The 12,530-nt window shown below is 34.6% G+C and overlaps 1 protein-coding gene across 13 annotated transcripts in view; it reads left to right on the top strand.

Annotated features, from left to right (window-relative positions):
- Positions 1 to 12,530, top strand: part of ADAMTS6 (ADAM metallopeptidase with thrombospondin type 1 motif 6) — a 331,685-nt gene that overhangs the window by 29,877 nt on the left and 289,278 nt on the right. For all 13 annotated transcript variants that reach the window (XR_010139960.1, XR_010139961.1, XR_010139962.1 and 10 more), the window contains 2 exons: positions 34 to 117; positions 632 to 777. Coding sequence is in view for 10 of the 13 variants with exons in the window: in XM_024247310.3 (XP_024103078.2) it covers positions 34 to 117; positions 632 to 777 (230 nt within the window). In the remaining 3 variants the exon portion in view is untranslated. The remainder of the gene's footprint in view (positions 1 to 33; positions 118 to 631; positions 778 to 12,530) is intronic.

Here is a 12,530-nt window from a genome sequence, read left to right as displayed (position 1 = left end):
ACTTTGTGTCTTTTCTTATTTTCTGGAGGTCAGGTTGCCAAACTTTACCGTGATTCCAGCCTAGGAAACGTAGTGAATATTATAGTGGCCCGCTTAATTGTTCTCACCGAAGACCAGGTAAGAATGAGTTAGTTTATAAATCCAAGATTGTTAACAGACAGGCTATAGAGCTATAGAATTACTTATTATTAAATAATAGGTTTCACTATTGCTTCTATTAGGAAATTCTAGTTGGATATGATTTTTAGCTCTACACATTTAATATCTTAAGCAAATTTTAAATACATTGCAAGAATATACCTTTTATGTTAAAGCTATATAGATTAGCTATGTTTCAGTATAAGGGTGAACATTTGCATGGCATATCTTATAATAATGATTTTCATTAGTTTTTGTGTTGATAATCTCACATATGTTCACATTATCATTAAAGCTGGAACTGGAAAAAAATACCAGTTCAATAATATACCAAATGAGCTCTAGGTCAGATATTACAGAGATAAAAATTGGCAAGAGATTATTCCTAGAAACCACTGCTTCTAATTATAGTCCCACTTTAGTCTTCAAAAGTTTTAACAACTGACCTTAGTAATTTGTTTGGAACATTTCTGGTATGCATGTTGTATTGCAGCCAAACTTGGAGATAAACCACCATGCAGACAAGTCCCTCGATAGCTTCTGTAAATGGCAGAAATCCATTCTCTCCCACCAAAGTGATGGAAACACCATTCCAGAAAATGGGATTGCCCACCACGATAATGCAGTTCTTATTACTAGGTATGGTTTGTTGCAAGTATTTTTCCATTGATTGTTGTGTTTATTCACTATTGTAATAAATTTGGTTCTATCTAAAGCCTCATTCAGATAATGAGTATAGAGAAAGCAAAATGGTAATTTATTTTTCACTATTGAGAAAGAATGTATTACACTATTATTGTGTTTGCATCAAATGAACCAAATAAGAAAAAAGAAAATATTAAGATTTGACTTAGAAATTTAATAAATAACTTTCCTCCTACTGATAAGTTCTATTCATAATATTTAATCGAAAGCATGTAGATGATTTGTTAACTGAACAAAATACATACTAAAACAAGATTAAAACATATGAGAAAATATATATCTTAAAAATAAAGTGACCATTATCGGTTATAAAATATATTTACTATTTTTACCTTTCAGTTGTGTTAAAGTTTATTAAAAGGGAGGCGGAGACTGGCAGTTATACAACTTACTTGAAGGTTTATTTAATTCGAAATACTTTAAGGTATATAAACATAAAGAAGCAGATTGATTACACTATGTGTTGAACAGCTTGTCTCTCAAGCAAAATTATTATTTGATGATAACCCATTGAATTCTTATATTGCTTTCCAGTTTTACAAAACTGTTTTGAGATCCATTTTATTCTTTACTCTCCAGCAACAATTCTGTAGATAGTGTTATTATGTTACTCATGTTAGGAATGAGGGAACTGATAGGTAAGTTTCTCAAGATTACTCAGCTAATAAGTGAAAGAATAGGGCTCAGATCCTGGTGATCCTGTCTTTGATTATACTCTTAATTATAATTGGTTAGAAACATTATACTTAAATTATTTTAAGATAAGTGTGCCTTTTGACTTCTTATCAATATTTTAAAATAAAAAGTAACAATAAACAATAAGCAAAATGGAAGCATTATTCTCTCTTGGCTAGGTGAAATAGTCTTTGGTATGATGGTTATTTCAATTTGCAAGGCAGTATTTAACATACGTTTCATCTGTGGTATGTTCATTGACTCTACATTAGGTTCTAGGGAGGGAATACAAAGTATATGAGTTAGAATCTTGAGATCCAGTAAGATAATGTAAACTTTAGAAAAAGTTCCCTGGTAACTGAGTCATACAGTGAAATTTCTGAGTTTTTTAAATAGTTATACTTACTTTAATTGACTTTATCTACCTGGCATCATTGGTGAGAAAATTTGGTTTACGACATTGCTTGCTGAATAAAATCATATGGTTCTATATTAATATATGTTGACATTTTAGTCTGATAAAATGTGCAGCACCTTAGAGTCTTGTGGTCTGGAATATTCTTAAATATACTTAAGGAATTAAAAATATACTAGGAATTGTGCGAATGTAGAAACCTTTCTGTTAAAAAATATGGACATTGATTAGTGTCAGTGAAATTACTAGAAGAAGATGTCTGTTGTATATAGCTAACAAAATGATCATAAATATTTACATGGCTTTTGTATTTATATTTGTAAAGCCCTTTCTGTCTTCCCAAATGCGACACACAGTGGGCTCCCAGTACTTCACATTTGCATTATTATATCTCCATTGGATTTTTACCTTTTGCCTCAAATGACAGAAGTTACACCAAGCACATATATAGGTATTCAAGTAGTAGAGTACATCTGGGCAATTAGCCCACCTTTCTTTGCACTGGCTGCAACATTCAGCTGTCCAACTTTTTACTCTGAATTCGCCTGGATATTTTCTTGATTCTCTGCAGGGCTCTTCTTTGCTTTTGTAAGCTACTTTGAGTGCCTTTTTGATATTTGAGATTTAAACATAAATTTTTATTTTTTATTTTTATTTATTTATTTATTTTTGAGATGGAGTCCTGCTCTGTCGCCCAGGCTGGAGTGCAGTGGCATCATCTCGGCTCACTGCAACCTCCACCTCCCAGGTTCAAGTGATTCTCCTGCCTCAACCTCATGAGTAGCTGGGATTACAGGTGCGTGCCACCATGCCCAGCTGATTTTTTGTATTTTTAGTAGAGATGAGGTTTCACCATGTTAGCCAGGATGGTCTCGATCTCTTGACCTCGTGACCTGCCCACCTTGGCCTCCCGAAGTGCTGGGGATTACAGGCGTGAGCCACCGCGCCCGACCCAAAATTTTCTTTTTAAACTTGTCTGCTAATGATCAGACTAGTACTAGAAATGATATCAGGATTTAATAAGAGTAGTAGTTCGAAGAGTTCATATCATATTATTTTAGATTGGCTAATGTTACAGAGGTTAGAAAAATGCTTTTTGCAGCAGTGTAGAGTTCTTTTATGAATTCTTATTAAAGTTTCAAAGTAACTTCTAGCCTATTTAAAAGTCTATAATTATGTTTGAATTACTAGGGCCACAGAGTGACTTAACAAAATGGGAGGAGTATCATCTTTAATATTTAAAAATTGTTATTTTTTGAGGATCAGAGGAGAGGTACCAGTGTTGGACTCTCTCTTATATATTTTTTATTTTGAAATCCAACATGAGTTTAAATCATACTGCTAATTTTTGTAAAAATATTTTTGAGAATTCCACAGATGATTTTATATTAATGTTGAAAACTGGTTGATCTAACTCACTTATTAACATGTTCGGGGGTGTGACCTCACTGTTTATGGGTGAGATCATGATGCATGTTTGCTTGAAATGTCAACTTACTAGGGAGAATGTGTTTATCAAGAATGCCAGGGCCGGGCGTGGTGGCTCACACCTGTAATTCCAGCACTTTGGGAGGCTGAGGAGGGCGGGTCATGAGGTCAGGAGATCAAGACCATCTGGCTAACACGGTGAAACCCTGTCTCTACTAAAAATACAAAAAAATTAACCAGGCGTGGTTGCGGGCGCCTGTAGTCCCAGCTACTCGGGAGGCTGAGGCAGGAGAATGGCTTGAACCCGGGAGGTGGAGCTTGCAGTGAGCCGAGATCGCACCACTGCACTCCAGCCTGGGTGACAGAGCGAGCAAAAAAAAAAAGAATGCCAGAGGAAAAATGATGGGTATGTTTATTTCCACTAGGCTAAATTTTGTCCCAGGGACTCAAAGGTTTATGCAGACAACCATTTGAGATTGTAGTTACTTAAGTAACAATAGTTACTTTTAAAAACTCAAAATGTTATCCTGTTTTTTACAAATTATATCTTATTGTTTTATTTTGTTGATTTACATTTAAAACGAACTGTGCTCTGCAAAGCTATCAGATCACTCTGACTAGACAGGAAGAAAATAAAGGAATTTTGAATGTTGTTTTATCTGATATCAATAATATTGAATGAACACCAAAGAACATATTAAAATTATTTATATATGTTATACATGTGTATTTTATATGTACATATGTGTGTATACTATGTTCTATATAATTATTCATAATAACTAATATATAATATAATGAATATCTGTTATCACTACCTAGATTTATCAAATCTTAACTTTATGCTATACCAAAGAGCAGCTTTAGGCCACTTCCTAAAACGATGATTACCTCTCTATGTTGTATTAACTACCTGACATCTTAGCTCTGAATACCAAAGTTAGTGCTATAATGTATAAATTTGTGGAAATGTGGCAATATTTCTATAGTTTATTATATTTCATATATTATAAATATACATTAATAGTAGAATAATAAAACTGATCTTTCATTTTTGTGATCTATAATTTTAGTTAAAATATCAGTATTAGTAACTGGTATTGATTGCTTTCATAGACTAAGATCTATTAGAATTATTTGATGATTATTAATATTCACCTAAATTAGTGAATCAAATTCACAATATATCAGTGGTGAAATATGACATTATATACCTAGGTCAAGAAATGATTAATATTCTTTACTTGACACTCTAGAAGCAGAATTTTCGAATGCAAAATACAGCTGTATATATATAGTTAAAAAGTTAACTTGCTATAAAACTTGCAAATTGTCTTTTAAGCTTTGTATTTTGTTGTTTTAAAATTATTAAATTGACAAAAATTGTGTGTCTTTATGGTATACAAATGATGTTTAGATATATCTCAGCATTGTAAAATGGCTAAATCTAGCACTGGCTTGATATGTGTTGCCTCCCATACTTTATTAAGGTTTGTATTGATAAACCAAATTAATAGCTACTTAGGAATAAAAACCTGCAAGTTGACAGATTATTTAATTTAATTTAATTTTCAGATGAAGTCAGGAAATATCCACCACAAGTTTAAAGTCAAGCCAATATCTAAATCTATTTTGTGGTAAAATACTCAAGCAATCTATTTGTTGTCTGAAATCCAATAGGAATTCAAAGACATGGAGTGTATTTGCATCAATGTTTAGCAATTAGCATGAACAGACTACTGCATATATTTCTTGGCTTTCTCTCCTATAAAGTATTGGAATCAGGTTTTTCCATTTTTAAGATAATAATACATAACAGTTTATATTTAGGGTAGGAATTATAGCCTAAGTTCTTTCTATGGTAACAGCTTTATTGAGATATAATTCACAAACCATACAATTTACCCATTTAAAGTATACAATTCACTGGTTTTTAGTATATTCACAGAGTTGAGCAATCATCATTATCATCAATTTTAGAATATTCCATCACTCCCAAAGGAAGTCATCCTCCATTCCCTACATTCCCCTCAGTCCCCACTCCTACCCTAGTCGTAAGCAACTGCTAATCTACTTTTTGTCTATATAGATTTACCTACTTGAGACCATACATACAAATGAAATAATACAATATGTGGTCTTTTGTGACTTGCCTCTTTTACTTAGCACAGTGTTTTCAAGGTTCATCCATAATGTGGCATATATCAGTACTTCATTCCTCTTATTAGCCTAAATTTTTCAGAATTCAAGACACCTTTTAAGACTGCCTCTATAGGCTATTTGTCAATTATTACACTTGTACAGTTTTTCATTAATGAAAAGCACAGGATTTATAAATACATCTCAAAATACAGATGCAAAAATTGCACACCAAGTCAAATAATTTAGTCTTTAATTAAAATGGGCATTTTATCCTCTTAAGGGGTCATGACTGTTTGCTTTGGTGCTGCGGGATTATAAAGGAATTAGAATTTCCAAAGTCACCTAATGTTTTCAGTTGGGAGTACAAAAATAGCTATAAAAATGGTTTATTGTTAAAATTTGGCTTTCAGTGTGTGCATTTAAACAAGTTTTCTTATTTTTTAAATAATGTGTTTATCAGGATTATATATTGGTTTCATGGTAATGTATTAGAACATAGAGAAAAGGGAAGTTAAATGTGATATATTAACATTTATTTGGTATTCATTTATGGATTTTTAAAAATCTTTAAAGAAATGCCAGTTACCTGTTTTATGACCAGTTAAATATTTTATTTCACTAAGCTTTTAAAGAATATATTTGGTTTATAGGAAGTGTGAATTCAGATTGTGGGTGAATTAATTTTGGTATGTGGACATTTTGAAGCACTTATTTTTCTCTTACCATGTTGCTTTTTCTGAATTGTTTGAGATGATCATATAGTTCCTTTCTAAAAGTGTATTAACACAGTGAATTGCAATGATTGGTTTAGAATATTAAACCAACCTTTCTTTCTTTTTTTCTTGAGACAGGGTCTCACTCTGTTGCCCACTATTATCTACCCACCCCCATTGCCCATATTCCTCCTCTTCAATTTCCTTTCCTTTTATCTGTGCCTTGTTGGTTTCTTACTCAAAAGTGTTTATCTTGATTCAGTTACCATTTCAATCTAGACTGTGACAAACTGGAGTAACTCTAATTTCTTGTGTACACTGGGACACTTTTAAGAGTGAAAGAGGGGGGCTCTGTGCGATGGGTCATGCCTGTAATGCCAGCACTTTGGGAGGCTGAGGTGGGAGGAATACTTGAGGTCGGGAGTTCAAGACCAGCCTGGCCAACATGGCGAAACCCCATCTCTACTAAAAATACACAAAAACATTAGTCGGGCGTGGTGGCACGCGCTTGTGATCCCAGATACTCAGGATGCTGAGGTAGGAGAATCGCTTGAACCCTAGAGGCAGAGATTGCAGTGAACGGAGATTGCACCACTGTACTCCAGCCTGGGCAATAGAGTGAGACTCCGTCTTAAAAAACAAAAAACAAACCACAAAAAAACTGAAAGAGCGTGCCATTGACAGTTATGTCTGGAAAACAGGCACATATTAGGACCTGGTGAAGCAGGATTATGGTTATCTCAGGCATTACCTATGTTTGTTTGTTGAAGTTCAAATAAAAATGGAAACAAGAAGATGCTATTTCCTCAGTGCCCAAATTTAATCAATTATCTTTATACACACCTTGAATAAATAGTGTACCTTATTTGTAGTAGGCATCATTAAACAGTTAAAGAAGGATGGATTGTACTAAACTCTAAGAAATAGTAACAAGTATTTATATTGGTTTTATGGATGTATTGATGTATGTATATAACCAAGTACCAGATACTTAAGTGCTTTACAGATACTTAATCATTTAAATCTTAAATAACTGCATGAGATAGGTACTGCTGTTTTCTCCATATTGCAGAAGAGAGAGCTGAAGCATAGGAAAGTAAATTGATTGGCAAGGTCACACAGTAATTAGTAGAACTAGGATTTGTACCATGCAGTCTGGCTACAAAGTCCTTTTAGAAGGGTTATAAGGATATGCAACAAAAAAATAATGTGGTATCCTTTAATAACATTGGCATCTGTGCTAGGCAGACTTCTAAGATGGTCCTCAGTGATCTCTGTCTCCTGGTATTCATGACTTTATGTAATCTCCTCCGGAGTGTGGTCTAGCGAATTGACATCTTAACAATATGGAGTCTTCCAACTCATGAACAAAGTCTACCTCTCCATTTATTTAGGTTTTCATTACTTTCTCTCAGCAGTGTTTTGTGGTTTTCAGTGTTTTTATACCTTTGGTCATATTTTTTGATGTTATTGTCCATGGTACTGTTTTTAAAATTTCATTTTCAATATTAATAGTTTTTCACTGGTATATAAAAATGCAATAGATATTTATATGGATTTTGTATCCTGTAACCTTGCTAAGTTCATTTATTGGTTTCAATAGCTTTTTGTGTGTGTGTCAGAGTCTCTGTCTCATCTCCCAAGCTGGAGAGCAATGGCACGATCTCGGCTTTGTGATTCTCCTGCCTCCACCTCCCAAATAGCTGGGATTAGAGGTGCCTGCCACCTACTAATTTTTGTATTTTTAGTAGAGATGGGGTTTCACCATGTTAGCCAGGCTGGTCTTGAACTCCTGACCTCAGGTGTTCTGCCTGCCTTGGCCTCCCAAAGTGCTGGGATTACAGGCATGAGCCACTGAGCCTGGCCTGGTTTTAATAGCTTTTTAATAGATTCCATATATAAAGATGATCATGTTGTCTGAGATGAAAGACATTATGCTTCTTCCTTTTAATAATGAATGACTTTTATTTATTTATTTATTTATTTTTTGTCTTATTGGAATGTCTAGAACTTCTAATACAATGTATAATAAAGGTGGTCAGAGCAGAGATCCTTGTTTTGTTCCTGACCTCAGCGAGGAAAGAATTCCATCTTTCACCATTAAGTATGATGTTAGCTATAGGTTTCTTTGTTGATGCGCTTTGTCTGGTTGAGAAAATTTCCTTCTGTTCATAGTTTTCCGAGAGTTTTTTTTTTTTTAAATCAGGAATGGGTGTTGGAATATTACCAAATGCCTTTTCTGAATTGTTTGAGATAATCATATAGTTTATCTTTTTTAAAGTGGATTAATACAGTGAATTGCAATGATTGGTTTAGAATGTGAAACCAACATTTTTTTTTTTTTGAGACAGGGTCTCACTCTGTTGCCTAGGCTGGAGTGCAGTGTTGTGATCTTAGCTCACTGCAACCTCTGCCTCCCAGGCTCGAGCAGTCCTCCCACCTCAGCCTCCCGAGTAGCTGGTACTACAGGCGTGCACCACAATGCCCAGCTAATTTTTTGTATATTTTGTAGAGATGGGGTTTCACTATGTTGCTTAAGCTGGTCTCAAACTCTTGGGCTCAAGTGATCCTCCCACCTTAGTCTCCTAAACTGCTGGGATTACAGGCATGAGCCACACTGTGCCTGGCCAAAACAACCTTTCATTCTTACAATGAACTCAATTTTGTCATCAATGTATTATTCTTTTAATATAGTTAGATATCTAATTTACATTCCCACCACAAGTGTAAAACTGTTTCTATTTCAACCATTGTGGAAGACGGTGTGGCCTGGGTATATACCCAAAGGAATATAAACCATTCTATTATAAAGATACATGCACATGCATGTTCATTGCAGCACTATTCACAATAGCAGAGACATAGAATCAACCCAAATGCTCATCAATGATAGACTGGATAAAGAAAATGTGGTACCTATACACCATGGAATACTATGTAGCCATAAAAAGGAACGAGATTATGTCTTTTGCAGGGTCATGGATGAAGTAGGAAGCCATCATCCTCAGCAGACTAACACAGGAACAGAAAACCAGACACTGCATGTTCTCACTCAAAAGTGGGAGTTGAACAATGAGAACACATGGACACAGGGAGGGGAACAACACACGCTGGGGCCTGTTGAGGGTAGGGGAAGGGGAGGGAGAGCATTTGGGAAAAGAGCTGATGCATGCTGGGCTTAATACCTAGCTGATGGGTTGATAGGTGCAACAAACCACCATGGCACATGTCTACCTATGTAACAAACCTGCACATCCTGCACATGCACCCTGGAACGTAATAAAAAAAAATAGTTAGATATCATTTACCAAAATCGTGTTTATTTTTTTTTAGATTTATATTTATGAGCGATGTTGTTCTGTAGTTTTTTCTTAGACTGTATTTGCCTGATTTTGTTATTAGGGTAATGTTGCCCTCACAGAATGAGTTACGAGATAGTTCATTCTTTTCAATTTTCTGGAAGCGTTTTTATAGAATTGATATTATTTCCTCAGATGTTTTGTAGAATTGACAAGAAGCCATCTGCACTAGGAGTTTTCTTTGTGGAGTGATTTTTTTAAACTACCAGTTAAAATTGTTTAATAATATAGGGCTAATTAGGTTACCTTATTCAGTGAACTTTGGTAGTTTGAGTATTTCAAGGAATATGTTTATTTTTTCCAGGTGGTGAAGTGTATTGGCATAATTGTTTATAATATCTTATTATCCTTTTAATACCTGTAGAATGTACAGTAAAATCACCTCTATGGTATTGGTAGTTTTTGTCTTTTGTCTTTTATGTCTTTTTCTTGTCTTTTGTCTTTTTCTAATCACTGTGTCTAGACATTTTAATAATCTTCTCAAATTTGGTTTCAGTTTTTTTTTTTCATTTTTCTGTTTTCTGTTTCATTGATTTGTTTCCGTCTGTCTACTTGGTTCAGGCTTATTCTGTTTGTGGTTCCTTATGGCGGAAGTTGTGTCATTAATCTGAGACCTTTCTGCTTTTCTAATATAAGTATTTAGTGTTAGAAAATTCCCCCTACATATAGCTTTATCGCATCTCACAAATTTGGATATGTTGAGTTTCAGTTCCATTCAGTTCAAAATACTTTCTAATGTTCCTTTAGAGTATTTTTTTTTTTTTTTTTTGACTCATGGCTTACTTAGAATTGTGTTATTTAGTTCCAAATTCCCCCCCACTGCAGAAATTCTTTTGTTATTAATTTCTAATTTAGTTCCACTATGGTCAGATAATATAGTTTGCATGACTTGAATGCTTTTTAGTTTATTGAGACTTGCTTTATGGCCCAGAATATTGTCTCTCTTGGTAAATGTTCCAGGTGGGTGCGCTTGAAAAGAATGTGCATTCTGCTATTGTTGGATGGAATTTTCTATATATATCAATTAGGTTAATTTGGGTGGTCATGGTGTTTAATTATTCTTTGCCCTTACTGAGTTGAACAATTTGATTATGATATGTTTTGGAGTAGTTTTCATCATGTTTGGGGTCATTGAGCTTCTTAGATCTAATTTAATCAAATTTTCACCATTTTAGGCAATATTTTCTCAATATATTTTTTGGTTTTGCCCTTCTTGGCTTGCTTTGGTGACCTTAATTGCAGATATATTTGGTTGCTTGAAGACAACTCACATATGCTCTGTTTATGATTTTATATTCTCTCTTCTCTGTGTATTCAATTTTGGGTAGTTTCTATTGCTATGTCTTCAAGGTGACTTTTTCCTACAATGAGTAATCCATCAGTCTGATCTAATATGTATTTTCATCTTATGTAGTATAATTTTTTTCATCTGTAGTGGTTTAATTTGGGTCTTTTAAAAAATCTTTCAGATCTCTAGGCTTTAGAAAATGCAAAAACTATTTTAAACATTTTGTCTACTAATTTTATTATATGTGTCAGTTTTGGATTGGTTTCAATGGACAATTTCTTTATTATGTACTGTATTCTATTGCTTCTTTGCATACTTGGTGATCTTTGATTGGGTGCCTGACATTGTGTTATTTTACCTTGTTGGGTGTCAGATATTTTTGTGTTTCTGTAATTATTCTTGAGCTTTTTCTTGGGGTGCAGTTAAGTTCCTTGGAAACTGATTCTTGCTTTTAAAATTTGTTTTGTAGAACCAATTCAGTGTTCAGTTTAGGGCTAATTATTCCCCAATACTGAGGCAAGTCCCTTCTGGGTACTCTACCCAATTGCCCTGCGAATCTTGTGGTTTCCCAGTTGGTCTGGGTGGATATAGGCCCTATATTTAATGTTGTGTAAGTGCTAGGCATTATTACCTCTAATCCTTTTGGGTGATAATTTGCCTGGCCTTAAGTGCTTCTCTTACGTCATATGAGCCAGATTCACACTCAACTGAATAGTTAAGGGGAATCCTTTGCAAATCTACACAATTGTGTCTTTGTGTAGCTGCCTCTGCTGCTGTACTTAGTCCTGTAAATTTTAAATGTCTTTGTCTCCTGTATTTTCTGTTCTGTCTTTTCAACTCAGAGAGTCCACTGGGCTCTACTTTGTTTTCCCCACTCTGTTTCATGGCATTGAATTTCTCAAGGTAGTAAGCTGGGGGCAATCTTAGGGGTCACTTTGTTTACTTTCCCATTTCTCAGGGATCACTGTCCTTTGCTTCCTGATGTCTAGTGTAATGCAAATTTATATTTCATATAATTTGTTCATTTTAAAAATTGTATGAGAAAGCAGGGTACGTTTGATCCCTATTAATTCATTTTGTCTGGAAGCAGAAGTCCCAGGCAAACATTTTAATATTTCTGTCTTACTTTTGAGAGTAATTGTTGACATCATTCTTCTTTACCCCTAAATACTTCAGTTTGTGCTTTCTAAGAACAAAAACATTCTCAGCTGGGTATGGTGGCTCACGCCTGTAATCCCAGCACTTTGGGACGCCGAGGCAGGTGGATCACTTGAGGTCAGGAGTTCAAGACCACCCTGGGTAACATGGCAAAACCCCATCTCTACTACTAAAAATAGAAAAATTAGCTGGGTATGGTGGCGCATGCCTGTAGTCCCAGCTACTTGGGAGACTGAAGCACAAGAATTGCTTGAACACGGGAGGTGGAGGTTGCAGTGAACCGAGATCGCGCCCACTACACTGCAGCCTGGGTGACAAAGTGAGACTCTTTCAAAAAAACAAAAAAATGAACAAAGACATTCTCTTATATAACCCCAGTACAGTTGTCAAAATCAAGATATGTAGTGTTGATACAGTACCATTATTTAATCTTCAGTTAATATTCAAATTTTATCAGTTGTCTTAATAATATTCTTTATAGCTATTTTCCCCCTCAGGCCACTAACTAA

The sequence above is a fragment of the Pongo abelii genome, chromosome 4 (genome assembly GCF_028885655.2).
Source record: "Pongo abelii isolate AG06213 chromosome 4, NHGRI_mPonAbe1-v2.0_pri, whole genome shotgun sequence".
Classification (NCBI taxonomy): domain Eukaryota; kingdom Metazoa; phylum Chordata; class Mammalia; order Primates; family Hominidae; genus Pongo; species Pongo abelii.
Note: the sequence above shows the minus strand (reverse complement) of the source record. Positions and strands in the feature narration are given on the sequence as shown.